The 16808-nt window shown below is 52.2% G+C and overlaps 1 protein-coding gene and 1 pseudogene across 2 annotated transcripts; one reads left to right on the top strand and one right to left on the bottom strand.

Moving 5' to 3' along the window:
• The first annotated feature begins 885 nt into the window (after positions 1–885).
• Positions 886–14268, top strand: LOC125536917. Of its 2 annotated transcripts, XM_048700217.1 has the most exons (8): positions 889–2138; positions 10273–10385; positions 10573–10632; positions 10765–11346; positions 12793–13075; positions 13141–13288; positions 13739–13826; positions 13928–14268. In XM_048700217.1, the coding sequence occupies exons 1-8, from the start codon at positions 1311–1313 to the stop codon at positions 14043–14045; spliced, it is 2220 nt and encodes a 739-aa protein (XP_048556174.1). In that variant the 5' UTR covers positions 889–1310; the 3' UTR covers positions 14046–14268. The 2 variants fall into 2 exon arrangements, with proteins under 2 accessions (XP_048556175.1, XP_048556174.1); XM_048700218.1 differs by lacking the exon at positions 10573–10632 and having other exon boundaries at positions 886–2138.
• On the bottom strand, positions 7195–9370 carry LOC125536918 (annotated as a pseudogene).
• Positions 14269–16808: the final 2540 nt, after the last annotated feature.

The raw sequence follows: 16808 nt of genomic DNA, 5'->3' as shown, positions 1-16808 counted from the left end.
GGTAGCCGGACGCTCCTCGACGGCGCGGCGGCATGGCGGCGCGTCGGTGGCGGGGCGCTGGAGCGGCGCGTGGCAGAGAGGGAGAGGAAGAGGGGAAGAGGAAGTGTGGAGAAGCGCGTGGCGAAGCGGCGCGCAGCTTTATAGACGCGCGCGAAGCGGCGCGTCAAATCTTGCGCGCGAGCTGGTGCCTTTTCGCGCGCGCGCGCAAACGGTTCGGGCGCGCGCTTGTTTCCCGCGGTCGCTGGAGCGCGGCAAACCGCCCCGCGCACACTAAAAGTTGGGTTTACCGCGCGCACGTCGTTTGGGGCGTCTGTTAAAAATGCTCTTAGATGCGAATTTCAGGGTTTAACTGGTCGTGGATACACCACAGCAGGAGGTGGACAAGTTGACGGTCTCGCCTGGCGGGTTTAGTCAGAGCAGAGTAGAGTAGATAGTTTACCGCACCTCGCTTTGATTACGAGATGGAAACGGAAAACGCCATCATGTGGATTCACTCGTACCACGTCGTGGAGTAATAAGTCTCTTATAGATAGGACTATAATATAAAGAACCTGTGAGAAGCACGCGTGGATAACGGTGGACGTGTCACGTACGTTGTGAACCGCAGATTCACACGCATAGGTAAGCGTCGGACAAGGCAGCTCGCAGTTGGGAGACAGACAAGACTTTATAACTTGTTGGGAATAATGATACTGATAATTAAAACCCAGAAAAATACCCAAAAAGGGAGCTAAAGTCGGCATGTAGCTGAGGAGAGGAGAGGAGAGGAGGGGTCGGAGTCGGCATGCGCAGCCTGTATGCAATGCAATTGCAATTGCAAAGCAAGCACATTCTGTGAGAAAGCAACGTGTAGCGCGACGCATGCAGCACCTAACGAGGGAAGACCAACACCGGCGCGGGCGGAGCAGGGACGACGACCCGGGCGCACGTCACATGGCACATGGCAGGGCAACCACCGTGGCCCGAAACGGGAAAGGGTGCGAGGTGGAATGGCGCGGAAACCACGCCCGCCCGCGCTAACGCCGTAACGGCACCTTCTTCCCTCCCCCGCCTCCTCCGCCTAAATTTAGGAGCAAACTCTCTCTCTCTCTCTCTCTTCTCCCCCGCCATTCTGCTCTGCTCCGTGGCTCTGTGCTCCCGTGCGCAACGGCTCTTGCCGGAGCGGAAAATAGCATAGCAAAACGGAACCGCGATCGCAGGATCGCAGGAACCGTGGAGCTTCTCTTCCTCTTGTCTCCTTATATTCACCACCGCACACGCGTCCTCCCGCCACCACTGCCCATTCTTAGCCTGCCCCGACCCTTCTCCCCATGGCCTCTTCCCTGGCCGCCATGCCCCACGACTCCGCGCCATGGAGGGACCCCTCCACCTCCACCTCCACCTCCAGGCACAGGCGCTTCTTCAACGTCAACGTCCTCATACCGCCGCCGCGCCACTCCTTCTCCGACGCCGCCGCCACCGCGCCCGCCGAGCCCACGCCCAGGCGCAAGCGGATTATATTGGAGCGCTGGGCGGCCGCCGCTGCCGCCGCCACGGCCTCCGAGCCGCCGCCTCCCGCCGATGCGCGCCGCCGCGACAGGGAGGCCGAGCTGTCCGCGCTCGCCTCGGCCACCCGCCCCGTCGCCGCCCGCGCCGCCGTCTTCCGTGAGCCCTCGCCTGCGCCGTCCGACGCCTCCTCCACGACCACTGCCGGCCCGGACCTGCCGCCGTCGGGCCCGCGGGCGTCCTCGCTCATCCAGCGCTGGCGCGAGATCGAGGCCGTGGGGCCCGTCACGCCCCGCGCCTCGGGCGACGTCACCTCTGAATCCGATGGCTCGCCACGCGGCCGCGTCGGATGCATCGTCAAGAAGCTCAGCGGGGCTGCCTCGCTGCCGGAGGAGGACCTGGAGGCCGCCAATAACGAGCTCGCGCTCTCGCAGTCCGCGCCCCCGTCGCCGACCCAGCTGCGCAACGCAGTCGAGTCGCTCGCCGTTCATATCAAGGGCACTCGGCCGCCCAAGCTGGTGGTCAGGACGGTACGCGGGCGCCGCGCAGTGGAGGAGCTTGTCGCTCGGATGGCACATCGTCGCAGGCGAGAGCTCGCCGCGCTCGCGGAGCGACACGCCGTCTCTCGCTTCGGGCACAAAGGCAGGATCCAGGTAAATTCGTATTCCATCAAAAAAGTTCACGCTGCATAATGCATTATACAGTATATATACTAGCATTAGAGTACAAAATTACCTCCATCAACCATAAATTGATGATCAGTGACGCAATTTTCTTAGTATCGTTTTGGAAACATTATTTAAGACGAGCCAAGAAGTGTGAGTTGTTGGTTTTAGACCCGCAAGGATGGGGCCGGAGAACTGTTTGGTAGATCGGTTTCCCAACTGGCATTGCTGATCAATGGCATGTGCAAACTCCATAATCATGCTTTATTTCGGCTCAACCAAAAATAGACGGGAATGGTCTAAAAACTTGACAGCCCCTTAGTCCTTACATGTTATTATGTGACCATCAAACTAGTTAGTGATCTTATTTGTGACTCTGGTGAATAGTCGCAAAAGCTTGACCAAAAGATCCAATAATCTTGATCGTGGAAACTCTAGTACCCTATAGCCGCTCATGACCTTTGCAGATCTGTTTGTATGTCATTATGAATGAGAAAAGTTAACATACGTAGTAGTACTTTCAATGTCAGTAATATGCAACTAATTTGCTGGTGACAGTGGAGCAACGTTCAGTACAGTTTTTAGAACGGAGGCGCTTGCCGGCCTTAGAATGAGGCCCTTACGTTCAGTACAGTAGGATGGGCGTTTCAATGCCAGACTGATTGAGGTTATGGCTTGGATCCCTGAAAAAGGGGGCTATAGCTTGCACCCCTCAAAAGAAAAAGAAAAAAAGTTGTGGCTTCTCATAGCTGATGGATGAGATGTCACGAGTGAATATCATCTCTGGTTTGTATCATGTGGAGATTGTGATTGCTGCACAGTTGTGGCCAACAAGCCAAACAAACCATACCACATGACTTCACAGGTTACTTGCTATAGCATGTACCAGGGACATAAATATGAGTAATGGCTGGGCAGTTTAGTTGTGCAAAGTACAACGCAAATTTCAATTCTTCTTAATGGCATCGCCTTTTAGGTTGTGTTATTTTTTTTTCTGCCATACCTTCAGTTACTTTTTTTTTGAAAGATCCGGGGTCACCGGCTTCATTGATTTAGAAGAAAGCAGCGAGAAATACATGAGTGATCAAGTGATCGTAGTTTTGGGAGAGCTAAGAGTGGCCAGAGCTAGGCCAGTTACATGACCAGGGTGTTTCATCTCACTACATCCTCCCCGAACGGGGCCTCAATGCATCGCGCTCCTGCGAGCCGCCAGAGCTCCATCGTGTTCTTGATGGCTCGCAGAACGTCCTCCGTCCGAGGCGTTTTTCCTCTGAACACAGACGCATTCCTCTCTTTCCAGAGCTCCCACGTGATCAGCAGCATCATCGTCCTTAGCCCCTTTCTGCAACTTTGAGGCGTTGAAGCAATCAGCCTTTCCCAATGCCTGAGAGAGCTGTGACCTGCTTCCCGCGCTTCATTGAGCAGTGCGCAACCATATCTACGCGACGCTGCCTGCCAGACCGTTCGGGCGAAAGGGCAGTCCCAGAAAAGGTGAATTGAGCTTTCCAGATTTCTGTTGCAGCAAGCGTAGAAATACCCGTTGGGCCACCCTCGCCGTTGTAGGCGATCGTTGCACCAAAGCTTGTCTTGGTGGAGCAGCCAAGCGAAGATCTTCACCGTACCTGGCGCCCAAGCTCTCCAAATCGCAGTTGTTTCACCTGAGGGAGGGATGTCACTGATCTGTAGATCGTAAGCAGCCTTTGCCGAGTAGTTTCCTCCTCCTGTGGTTGCCGCCCAGCTGATCGTGTCCTCGTCGGAGGAAAGAAAGATGCCTGCGCCCTGAATTTTCCTCCACATTTGCAAAAACTGGTGGGCAATCTCTGCTGTGTTGCCATGCCGGAGGTCACGCACCCATGTGTCATTTGCCAGCGCGTCTTGAACTGTCCTGTTTTTCCTTCTGGAATGCTGAAACAAGGCGGGGAACTCGTGTTGCAGCGCCACCGGCCCAATCCATTTGCAAGTCCAGAAAAGCGCTGTTTTTCCGTTGCCCAAGTGCACGTTGGTGGCCGATGCAAACAGCTCCAGGTCCTCCTTGACACATGGGGCCGGGAAGTTCATCCAAGTCCGGCGTGGCTGTTGCCATGAGAGCCACAACCAGCGCAGCCGGAGAGCTGTGCTGAAGCGATGTAGATCTAGCAAACCAAGCCCCCCCTTGTCCACCGGAAGACAAACTTTGCCCCAGGCCACCTTGCATTTGGCGCCGGTGACATTCTCATCATGAGCCCATAAAAACTGCCTCCTTGCTTTGTCCACGTCTTTTAGGATCTTTTTCGGCACTTTGAGGACAGTCATTGCAAACACCGGCAGCACCGTCAGAACGGCACGCACCAGTACTCTTCTTCCTGCCATGTTCATCAGCTTGCCCTTCCACCCAGCCAACCTTGAGCGTATCCGGTCGATGATAAATTGGAAATGCACCAGCCTTAGCTTCCTTGGAGAGATTGGCAGTCCCAGGTATGTGGTTGGGAACGTGGAGTGCAGCCCCCCAAAGTTTTGCAGAACCACATCTAACTGAACATCAGCACAGTTGATTGGGATGACTGCAGATTTAGCCTGGTTTAACCTCAGTCCCGTGGCTTCCCCGAATCTGCTGAGCAAGTGCAGCAGTGCATCCACTTCCTCCTTCACCGGGTTTGCGAAAATGACGGCGTCATCAGCGTATAAGCTGACTCGCATGCTGATGCCCCGGCCTGGCAGCCGAGCGATCATCTCTTCCTCCGCAGCAGCTTGAAGGAGGTGGTGAAGGGGGTCAATCGCCAGGATGAAAAGCAGCGGGGATAGTGGATCACCCTGCCTAAAACCACAGCCATGAGAAATTGATTGGCCCTGCGTTCCGTTGAGCAAGCAGGCGGAGGTGGCAGAGGAGAGTAGCAGAGCTATCCAGTTTCTCCATCTCGGAGGGAAACCCATTTTTTGCTTGAGCTCGAGCAGGTACTCCCATGACACCGAATCAAAAGCCTTTGTTATGTCCAGTTTGAAGAAAAGCGCCTTTTTCTTCGTTCTATGCAACATCCGAACACAACTCTGTACGTACTGATAGCTCTCGTGGATGCATTTGCCTTTCTGAAAAGCAGTCTGTGCCGGTGAGATGATTGTATCTAGAGCCCTTGCCAGCCTTGCAGAGAGCACTTTGGAGATTAGTTTGGCAACTGAGTGGATCAAGCTGATTGGCCGATAATGGTTGACCTCTGAAGCTCCATTTTTCTTTGGCAGCAGTGTAATCAGAGCCGTGTTGATCTCTTGGAAATTTTGCCCAGCCACCTGATGGAATTTGTTAAACACTGCCATGATGTCATCCTGAATGATGTGCCAGCAGGAGCGGAAGAATTGTCCCGTGAACCCGTCAAGGCCAGGAGCTTTTTCCGTTGGGGAGGAGACGATGGCTGGCCAAACCTCGGCCATGGAGAATGGCGAGTCCAAACCTTGCGGATCAATGGTGGGAATGGCCAGTCGTTCCCAGTTTATGGTGGCTTTTCTATCCTCCTGCTTGCCTAGAAATCTGGCGAAGTGATCGTGAATAATCCTCTCCTTTCCGTTGTGATCGAACACCTCCAAGCCATCCTCCCTGAGGGAGTGAATGAAGTTTTTTCTCCTTCTAGCTCTCACTCTTGCATGGAAAAACTTCGTGTTTGCATCTCCTGCCTTTAGCCAGGTAATCCTAGAGGCTTGCCTCCTTCTTGCCCGCTCAATGGCTGCTAAACCAAGCACTTTCATACTTTGTTTTCTTGCGCCACGTCGAACAGACGTATGACCTCATTTGCGATGTGCAGCTGCATTTTTCCTTTACCAAAAGAGGCCTTGCTCCAAATTCTCAGGTCAGCCGCTGTTCTGTCAAGCTTCATCTTGATTCTGACGGAAGGGCAGTCGTGCTGCACTGGCCTTTGCCAGGCATGAGTGACTGTTTGGAAGAAATGAGGAAATTTAGGCCAGAAGTTTTCAAATCTGAACCTAGCACTTCTTCGTGGTGCATCCACAGCAGAGAGAACCAGGGGGCAGTGATCTGAGAAAGAAGTTGACGCAGCAAACAGCATGTGGTCTGGGTGCGATTCTTCCCAGCGCGTGTTGCAGAAAATCTTGTCAATGCTGCACATGGTAGGGCTTTCTCTCTCATTGCTCCAAGTGAAACGCCGGTTTTTGCACTTGACTTCCTTGAGCCCTGCTAAATCAGTGGCCCGACGAAACTTCCCGATCATCCTTCTGTTTATGTTGGAGTTGCTCTTGTCTCGCGCTTGATATATCATGTTGAAGTCATCGTTGATCATCCACGGCTCGTCAGCAGGAGGGGCGGCAGCAGCTATCTCCGATAGGAAGCTTTCTTTTTGTGCATCATCAGTTGGGTCGTAAACCGTGGTCATCCAAAAAACCTTCCCTGAACTCCTTTCGTGCACCCTAGCCATAATGGAGAAACTACCCAGGTAGTGCGAAGCTACGTCGACTACATCCTTGTCCCAGAAAATCGCTGCGCCCCCTCTAGTCCCCGTTGCCGGCAGCACCACACACCCCTGCAATCTGCTACCTCCTATCTCTCTAGCTACCGCAGTCGTCCAGGTGTCGATCTTAGTTTCCTGTAAACAGAGCACTGCTACTCTATGGGAGGAGGCTACGTCGCTGACGACCGTGCGTTTTGCCGGGCAGTTCAGACCTCTAACATTCCAGGTCATGAAGGTTAGATTGCCGTCATCCATCTAAGAAACTGAAATTGCACCGCCAACTGAACCATCTACTTGAAACAGAGACACCATACAGCGAAACCAAGGGCGACGACGGCCACCAATAGCCCCAAAACCCCGTCGTCGTCGAGCCGTCCACAATGCCAGAGAACTAAACATAGAAACTAATCCTAACTCGAACTGGTTTAAGACCAGCCGCTGGCAGAGACTGGCTAACACTAAAACTACCAACATAATCAGCCTTGCATGATCTCCTCCGCGTCGGCGATTCCTGCCATGCCCGCAGCGATCGTCAGAGCACCCTGGTTGAGCCCCGTGAGCTTGGCTATCGCAGCAATGCCGTCGGAGAGTGGTTCCTGGAAGCGCTTCATGATCCGCGCTGCAGCTCTTTCAGTCATCTTGTCCTTCGGGCCAAGCTCTCCCAGCTCCTGAACGAGGCGCAGCACCGCCCTTCGCGCCACGGGGATGGAGGTGCCCGCGGCCGCCTGTCGAGCGCTGCGGCGAGATGGGGCGGAGGTGGCCCTGGACTTGGGCGGGGCGGAGAGGCGAGGACGTGGAGGCTGGCTAGAGAGGATCGGGGGCGGCACCGGGGCGAACAACTCCTCAACCTGCGCCTTCCCGTTGTCGATGCACATGGCGCCCACCTGGTGGGTGATCGCCTCCATCTGGAAACCCACCGTCGCCCATAGCAGGGGAGGCGATGCAGGGCAGCAGGCACGGAAGCATCTCCGGGCTCTCCAGCTCGGGTGGGTTTGCGGCTTGAGGGGGAGGGGAGCGGCCACCGTCTTCGAAGGCAAGCGGGGTGACCAGGGCTTCCTGCATGGCGCTCTCAAGCTCCAATTGCATGCAGTCTGTGCGCGGGGGTGGAGGCAGGGCGCGCCCATTGTCGGAGAAGGAGAAGAACTGGGCCACCGGGTCCGCCTCCGCCGCGGGGGGAGGAGGCGCAGAGCGCAGGGGGAGCGGTGGTGTTGCGCGCAGGACATGAGCACCAGCAGCCTTGCCGCCTGCCTGACGGCCGTGCCGGTCCGTCCCGTGGCGACGCCTGGCAGGGGATCTGCTGCGGCGCCGATGCGCCTCCCTGACGACGTCCTCGTTGCAGCTCCTGTCGTGGCAGCCGCCGCCAAGCAGGCGATCTCTCCAGGAGCGGCTTGCCCCAGCGCCTCCACTTCCGCCGTCCTCCTCGCGGTCACAGGCACCACCTCCGAGCACAGGGCCGCAGGCCGCAGCCCCGACACGCGGCGCCCGGCTGCGGGCCTTGCCCTGCCCATCCTTGACGTGCGCCACCCATGTGCCAGGCTCGTAGCGCGGGAAGGGGCGGTCGTCATCTTCATCCGAGGATGGCAGCCCGCTCTGGCCGGAGTGCGAAGAGCGCGGCGAGAGGGGGGTCCAATCCTCCAACAGGTCGACGTGGATCAGGAGATCATAGCGCCGAACGCCTAGCGGCGGGGGGATGTGGCGATCAGCGGGGGAGATCATAGCGCCGAACGCCTAGCGGCGGGGGGATGCGGCGATCAGCGGGGGCGAGGCCGACGATCTCGTCCGCCCGGCCCGCGCCCCGCTTGAGCACCCAGAGCGCGCGCTTGGTGGGGATGTGGGCAACATCCCACACCCAGAGCCAGAACGCGAACGTCTTGGTGTGCCCTCTCTTCAGGGTGCGCGAGTCGAGCCGGTCGACGCGGCCGACGTCGCCGAGGGCCTCCTCTGCACCCAGCAGCGACCAGAACTTCATGGGCAGGTCTTCAACGACGACGCGAACGTGGTGGTGGAACTTGAGAAGCGCGGCGTGGTCGTCCTCATTCCAAGCCCTGATGAAGTACTTGCAACCCTCCACCTTGATGACGCCCCGGCGCACGGCGTTGTCCCGGTGCGCAGGGAGGTCGAAGTGGACTAGGAAAGCTTCTGGCTGGTGGGCAGTGACGCGAAGCAGGTGCGGAGGGGTGGAGAGCTGCTCGAGGATGACCCTGCCCACCGCGGCGGGGGTGGTGGAGTGCGAGCGGTCCGCAGCGGTGAGGGTGACCGCGTGCTGGCGTAGCACGTGCTCCTCGATCTCCAACGCCGGGGAGGCCACGATGATCTTGCTGCTCTCCCGCGGCCTCCTGGCCGGGTCGCAGAGAGCGAGGCTTGCCATGGGGCAGGGGGGCGGGGTGGGGGTGGCGCTGGCGGAAAGACGACGCGGTCGCGGACCGGAGCTCTTGGTGCAGCCGGGAAGATCAAGCGAGCACGGGCAGCCCCTCCCGGGCCACCGTTTCTTGGGTTTTGAGGGCACTCCTTGCCGAAATGACCCGCCCGCTTGCAGATGATGCAGCGGAGGGGATCCCGGCAATCTACGCGGCGGCGGCGCTTACTGAGGCATCGGAAGCATTTACCTTTGAACTTGCTTAAAAAGGCCTCCCTCCCCGCATCCGCCTTGAATGATCTGCGGCGGTCCGAGCGCAGGGTCGGAGCACGCCCGCCTCTATCCGCCGAGCGGTAGCCGGCCTTCCCCTTCTTTCGGGACTTGACCTCCGTCCATCCACCCCCCCCCCCCCCCCCCCCCCACCGAGCTGGCCTGGCCCGAAGAGGAAAGAGAGGCCGGTGAGGAGGGGCGAACCACAACGGATTTAAGGCGCGCCTGGCCCCCAGATCCGGCGGTCCGAGCCGCGCCCCGGCCCCGGATGGCTCGCCGCGCCGCAGGATTCGCGGCGTCGAGGCCGGATCTGACGCAGCTGCCGTCGAGGCCGCAGACCGAGGGGAGGAGAGCTGGGATGGTCCACCGGATCGAAACGCGGCCCCAGCGGGCGGAGAGGGGCTCCGACGGGCCTGCGCGGGGAAGCAGGAGGCGCAGCTGGCAGCCATAACGGCCGGGATTTGGTGGCCGCCGCGGCCCGGAGCGGCCAGCGGCGCGGGCAGAGGAGAGAGGAGAGCTAGCTGTCGCCAGCCGTTTTTTCCCAGAGCTAGCGGCGCGGGCCCCTTCAGTTACTTGAAACATTTTTGTTTTTCCTTTACTCCAACTCCAGCCAATATTGATGTGCATGGTACCTAGGAAAAATGAACTTTTAACTGGACAAGGCAATGACAGCGTGGTTCTGAAGAATTGCCATCCTTGAAAGCAACTGTTCTTGTTTGCAGAAATTTCGAGCATGCATTTCATTGATTAACAGCGTTCCCTCCCTCCACATATTCCTGGCATTAGCAACTAACATAAATAAAATATTCCTTTTTCTTTCATTATTCCTTCCTCCAAGGACAAGATTATTCTTCCCTCTACTGCAAAGTCTGTTACTAAATACCAGACTACTTATCTGCTCGCATGAACTCATTTATTTACTCCCTGGAACATTATTGGCATGGTATTGGTATCTGTATTCTCTGTTCTATTTCTCGAGGCGCTGCTTTTTTATCCCGTCCCTTTGAAGCATGTTTATGCAATAATCACTGCTTCTCATCTTAAAATGTTCTTTGATATGCTGCAGTCCATGCTTCGTCTAAAGCTATTGCGTCATGGAGACGCAATTAACGATGAAGTGTGCAATCTACTAAGACCTGTTAGGCCACACCCACCAAAATGCAGACCTGAGGCATTGAGGTATTAGCACGTTTTTTCTCTCTCTTACATAAGATGGCTTGAGACAATTTTGGTGGATAAAAAGGATCTCTGAACAATTTTGGTGTATTAGTACATGTTTGTCTTCTTGGTCTTTTCTTAGAATGTCACAACAACACGTATTTAAGTCTGTAGTATGCTCTTGATGATTGCAATTTCGGATGGGCAGAGATGATAGCAGCAAGACAGATTCACAAGATGCAAATGAATGCAGTCCGCAAAATAATAGGTAAACTACTGTTTCAAATAGCTTAGATGGAGAAGTTGGGTTTGTCCTTGGTCGTATCTATTAAGTACTCGTACTTGATTTCCGTCTACTCTCATGTATGCCTAAAGCAATACTGGTTTTCACGAAGTGCAGGGCTGATGAACAACATAGTGATGATAGAAATCCATCTGCGGGGAAGTCTACCGGGCTAGCGATTGAGAGCCTTGTTAACTCCCACGGTTCAGGAAATCGACAATATGATGAGAAGATAGACACAAAGGGCAATCAATATGATGAGAAGATAGACACAAAGGGAAGACAAGAAAGTTCTAAAGCTTCAAGCTTTGCAAGGTACGGTGATCATCGTGTTGTCTACGATAATCAATATATGGATGATATCTCCCCAAGTACTATAAGCACATCGTGTGAACTTCAAGAAACTCCTTCATCAAGAGGTGAAACTTTACGAGAAGAAGACAACCAAAGTCTGAATGGTTCTTGGGACGAGAGAGCACTATGGATGAGCAGTCTTGGTTGGCCCGCACCAGTAGATTCCATGAGTCCGGACAGCTGGCATCAGGGTGCAATTGGGGATATGGAGAACCATAATCAGATTGAATTTAATGATCGGCCTTGGATAGACTCCCCTAACTCATGGAGATCATTGCATATTGCCACACAAGCAGACAGTCGAGATTTGTCTGGCAATGCTGATATTTGTAATCTTCTTGAGAGGTAATTTCCCTCTAATTCCCAGTATATGTTTTGCACATCTCCACCTGCGCAACTAGATGCACTTAGGGTGTGTTTGGTAGGGTGCATGGAGGGTGCATGAGGGCAAAAGTTCTCAATCCGACCCATTTTTGCTTGTTTGGTAGGGTGCACAGGCTCACCTGAGCTATGTCCATCTCATGCATAAAAGGGCCCTCAACCATGCTCATCTCATGCACCCTAAACAGGGTGCATGAAGGCAGCCATGCTGGTCGTGACCCTCGTCACCACCCACCAGATCACGTTCAGATATGTTTATAGTTCAAAAAATGTTCATAATTTCAAATTTTGTTCAAATTTCCAAAAAATATTCAGAATTACAAAAATTGTTTAAATTTAAAAAAAGTTCAGAATTTCAATTTTTTTGAAAAAGTTTAACATTTCAAATTTTTTTGAATTTTCAAAAAAATGTTCTGAATTTCAAAATTTGTTTGAATTTTCAATAAATGTTTTAAAAATTGAAAAAATCAGAATTTTGAAAAAAACCAGAATTTTAAAAAGTTAAATTTTTATAAAATATTCAAATTTTGTTTAAATTTTCAAAAGTTCAGAATTTCAAATATGTTCAAAATTTTAAAATATGTTCAGAATTTCAAATTTTAATTAATTTTGAAAAAATGTTTAGAATTTTAAATTTTGTTCAAATTTTCAAAATATGTTTAAATTTGTTTTCATGTTATTTCAATTTTGTTCATCATTCAAAAAATTAGAATTTAAAATTGTTCAGCATGTCTAAACACATGCAGGCTGCCAAACAAAGTCTCTGCTCAACATGTCTCAGCGCATACATCGCTGCCAAACAACAGCAACTGCATGGAGTCAGCATGTTTACACTCAGCATGTATGAGAGGAGAACAACTAGGCTAGGTCCATACATACTACCAAACACACCCTTAGGTTCACTCCAGCAGAACTTTTTTTTATGAAGACATACTGAGATGCAAGTGTTCCGTAAAACTTGGCTAGCCTACCAATAAAAAGCCACTAAAGCTTAAACAAGCTTAAAAGGTATTTTTTTTATTAGAAGAGAACACCAAGAAGGCGTAATACGCCACCACAAGCATGGCTGCGACCAAAAACCAAATCAGTAAGCAAAAACTACTCCCTCCGTCCCATAATGTAAGACGTTTTCTGACTCTACACTAGAGTAAAAAACGTCTTACATTATGGCACGGAGGGAGTAGAAGGAAAGAGAAATAAACTGCCAGGCTATCCTAACAAAATGACAAGAGAAAACAATAAAACAAATAGGCTAAACAAGCTTAAACATTAGACATGTTATATATACCGTATTATCACCTTTTTAAACAAGGTTAACACATGCCACCTTGCAGGTGGCAATCAGAGTCAATAATGAGCGTCCCCTATTTTTATTTTGTTAACCGTGACATATTTGTTTCTTCCATGCAGCAAAAAGGTCTCAAATTCCCTTGAGAGTGATTTTAGCAATAAAATGAACCATCTCCTGAGAGCAATTCTGCAGAAGCAAAGACAAGAACACATGATTGATGAATTTGGGGGTTACTATCCAGAACACTTATACTGGCAACAGAATGATGAACCCCGGAATGAAGATCAGGTGGCATCTGCACCGTGTTCATTAGCACCTGTCTCCCATGTCACAGCCCACCACCAAGAGAATTGGCAGCACTCATCATTAGAACAACAACAACATGAAAATCAAAATTTGCTTGTGAGTCAGCTGCTGTTCAATGTCAATTGTGGAAAGACATGTTCTTACCATGCTGTCTGTTACAGGAAATGGAGGTCAGGGTAAGAAGTGAAATGGCCCAGATTCATCATGAAATATATGAACTACGTAAGTTGGCAGAAACTTGTATTGCATCCCAAGTAAAGATGCAGCATTCCATTAAAGAAGAGGTGTGCAGCGCACTTCGCGAAGCTGGTGAGTTGCGACAAAAGATTTTTTATGTCTGTGTCTCTTCTATATCTGGTCCTGTTCGGCATAAAATAGGATGAAGTTGAAGTTTCTTTTTTATTTGGAAAATAATTTTGCATTGAAGGCAATATGTCTGGTGACATGTGAGCTAGTTTTGCTTAAAAGGCTAGGCAGATGAAATCTTGAAAAAAAGGACCACAGCTACTTTCGAGTGGCACTGTTTGGAAAAGAGTCACTCTGGTCTTCTAAGCTAAACAATATATTCTGTTCTTCTTGGGCTGGACCACTCGCTGCTTAAATCTTGGCGTGTCAGGTTTTGTAATTCAGTCTGTTGAGTACCATCTGAACTTGGATTTGTTTTCCGTTTACCACTACCCCACAGTAGCTCACTGACATTTTAGTTCTACTCATAATCATCAATTTTTTTTCTTAAGCCTGATGCAATCTTTTGAACAGGGTTGATGCCAAGCCAGCCTGACATAACAGCAAAAAAGGGCACGTGCTGCATCTGCCATGAGATGCAAGTTGACTCTTTACTTTACAGGTTATAATGATTTGCAGGAACACACACATTATGTACTTTTGACTCATTTTAACCTTGAATTGTTGTGTGGAGTCTTGCTAACCGAGTTGATGTTCATTCAGGTGTGGCCATATGTGCACCTGCTTCAACTGTGCTGATCAGCTGAAATCGAGCAGCGAGAGTTGCCCAATCTGTCAATCTCCTATCGACGATGTTGTTCGGGCTCACCTGAATTTTTGAGACTTAGGATTTAGGAAGAAGAAAGAAAAAAAGCCGACACTCCCAGCTTTAGAAGTGGAGTTCGTGAAGCCCTGGTTTTGAGGAGGCTTCTTGCCTTTTGTTAACCACTGAAAACTATAGGAGCTAGGTTTTCTCGAGAAAATGTAAATATGTTTTGTGTAACTGCGACACGTATTGACTGGGAAGCAAACATAGATCTAATCAAAATGCTGGTCTTGCTTCTTTTGACTCCTGTTTCGGTTTATGTACCATTTTTGGTTTTGTTCTGTAGAAGAAGAGGCTCAGTGAGAGAGTGGCATCGATCTGTACAAGCATAGATCACAACGCACTCGATTTGGAGAAATATAAGCCTAACTTTTTCATCCTTTGCCGCGGCATGTTTCTTGGCCGCAGCATTGTGCATCACGGGCTCATCACCGCGCATCTCTGGTCGTGGCACGGGCCGTCATCCTTGCATCATCGGGATCGGTGCAAGCGTCCTTTGCCGCAGCGGTGGTCACCCCATGCAGTAGTGTGTGGCAGCACTCCCAGCAATGCTGGGCCGCCGGTCACCGTCCACTGCTCGCAGCATCACTGGCGGCTGATGCAGCATCGCTGCCTCGCGCTTGCACCGCCATTGGCTTGGGCCGCAGCATTGGTAGTCGAGATTGAAGCTCCCGTACTCCAGCTTGCAGCAGGTGCCCATACCGCTTGCAACACCTAGTGTATCTGTTAGAATTAATCTGAGATACGCGGTCAACCTACGGAGGACCAAACAATCCCACAAGCATGACACCGACATTTGCTAACGAGGTTCACCGATATGGCTGCATCCCCGGGGCCTGACTACGGGCACTCCTCCCTATGACACCGCTACAATATCACACCCCGGCCGTTCGGGCGCCGGCTCCCCCTATGTACTTGTGTTATTATGTCGGCATAGGTTACATCGTGTGTCTATTCTCTCATTATATAAGAGACCTAGATACAAGTGTCCTAATTGGACACGACTCCATATCCTGTCTACACACCATACGACTCTAAATCCAACTGTAACCTACCTTGTGCAATAATATTCGACATAACTCTAACAGTATGCGGTAGCCATCATCGTCGCTTGCAACATAGCAGGAGCTAGCGTTTGTTGTAGTAGCGCAGTAGCAAAGCAGGCAACCCCTCAGAGTCCGATGATTAGTGACGGTCGTGGTCCGACAACATATAGATGGAAGCATAGTTTAAAAAACCGGACCGGAAAATATCGAAACCAGGGATCCCAGCAGTTCTCTAAGCCAGCAGACCATTCAAGCAATTGAATCGAAAAAACCAGCCGAACCGGGCAGTTTTTGTAAAAACAGATGAACCGTGCGGTTTCAAGAAAACCATAGTGTTTCCGAAGAAGCCCCTCGATCCACTCGATTTCGTGTGCAGAAGCTGGGGGTAGAATTGGAAAAGAGAAAAAAGCCCTCTTTTGTAGGGTTCCCATCCGCCACCACCTCTCTAGCCTGGCGCAGCCGCCACCCTTGCCTGGCGCCTTGGTGCAGCGATGCCGCCTCCGTCTCACCCTCAGTCCCTCTTCGTTCCAGCCCCTTATTGTGAGCAACACCAGGCCACCAGCCCCCACGGCCACTCCCGCCGTCCGCGCCGCCACTGTCTCTGTTGATTGTCAACGCCCGGGGAGAGGTGGACGGCGCCGCCTGGTCTCCCATCCTACGCAGCTCCGACACTCCATTCAAATCGATGACCAGGCTAAGCCTCCCTCCGGTTGTCTCCCCTCATGGAGGCCTCACTTACATACCTCCCCCCGGCCTTCGCTCGGCTACTCTGTGATGTTGAGTGCTGCTACTTACTAATTGCTATGTGGAAATTGAAACTGTGAATTGTTGGGAACGTAGTAATTTCAAAAAATTTCCTACGCACACGCAAGATCATGGTGATGCATAGCAACGAGAGGGGAGAGTGTCGTCCACGTACCCTCGTAGACCGTAAGCGTAAGCGTTATGAGAACGCGGTTGATGTAGTCGTACGTCTTCACGATCCGACCGATCCAAGTACCGAACGTACGGCACCTCTGAGTTCAGCACACGTTCAGCTCGGTGACGTCCCACGAACTCCGATCCAGCAGAGCTTTGAGGGAGTTTCGTCAGCACGACGGCGTGATGAAGGTGATGATGATGCTACCGACGCAGGGCTTCGCCTAAGCACCGCTACGATATGACCGAGGTGGATTATGGTGGAGGGGGGCACCACACACGGCTAAAAGATCAACTGATCAACTTGTGTGTCTTGGGGTGCCCCCTGCCCCCGTATAAAAAGGAGCAAGGGGGGAGGCCGGCTGGCCCTAGTAGGGCGCACCAGGAAGAGGAGTCCTCCTCCTAGTGGGAGTAGGACTCCCCTTTCCTAGTCCCACTAGGAGGGGGAAGGAAGGAGTGGGAAAGGGGAAAGGCAAGGGGGCGCCACCCCCCCTTCCTTGTCCTATTCGAACTCAAGGGGAGGGGCGCGCGGCCCTGCCCTGGCCGGCCCCTCACTCTCTCCACTAGGGCCCAACAAGGCCCATTAACCCCCGGGGGGTTCCGGTCATCCCCCCGGCACTCCGGTAAAATCTTGATTTCACCCGGAACCATTCTGATGTCCAAATATAGGCTTCCAATATATCAATCTTTATGTCTCGACCATTTCGAGACTCCTTGTCATGTCCGTGATCATATCCGGGACTCCGAACTACCTTCGGTACATCAAAACACATAAACTCATATTACCGATCGTCACCGAATTTTAAGCGTGCGG

Source organism: Triticum urartu, chromosome 2 (assembly GCF_003073215.2).
Source record: "Triticum urartu cultivar G1812 chromosome 2, Tu2.1, whole genome shotgun sequence".
Taxonomy (NCBI): Eukaryota; Viridiplantae; Streptophyta; class Magnoliopsida; order Poales; family Poaceae; genus Triticum; species Triticum urartu.
Note: the sequence above shows the minus strand (reverse complement) of the source record. Positions and strands in the feature narration are given on the sequence as shown.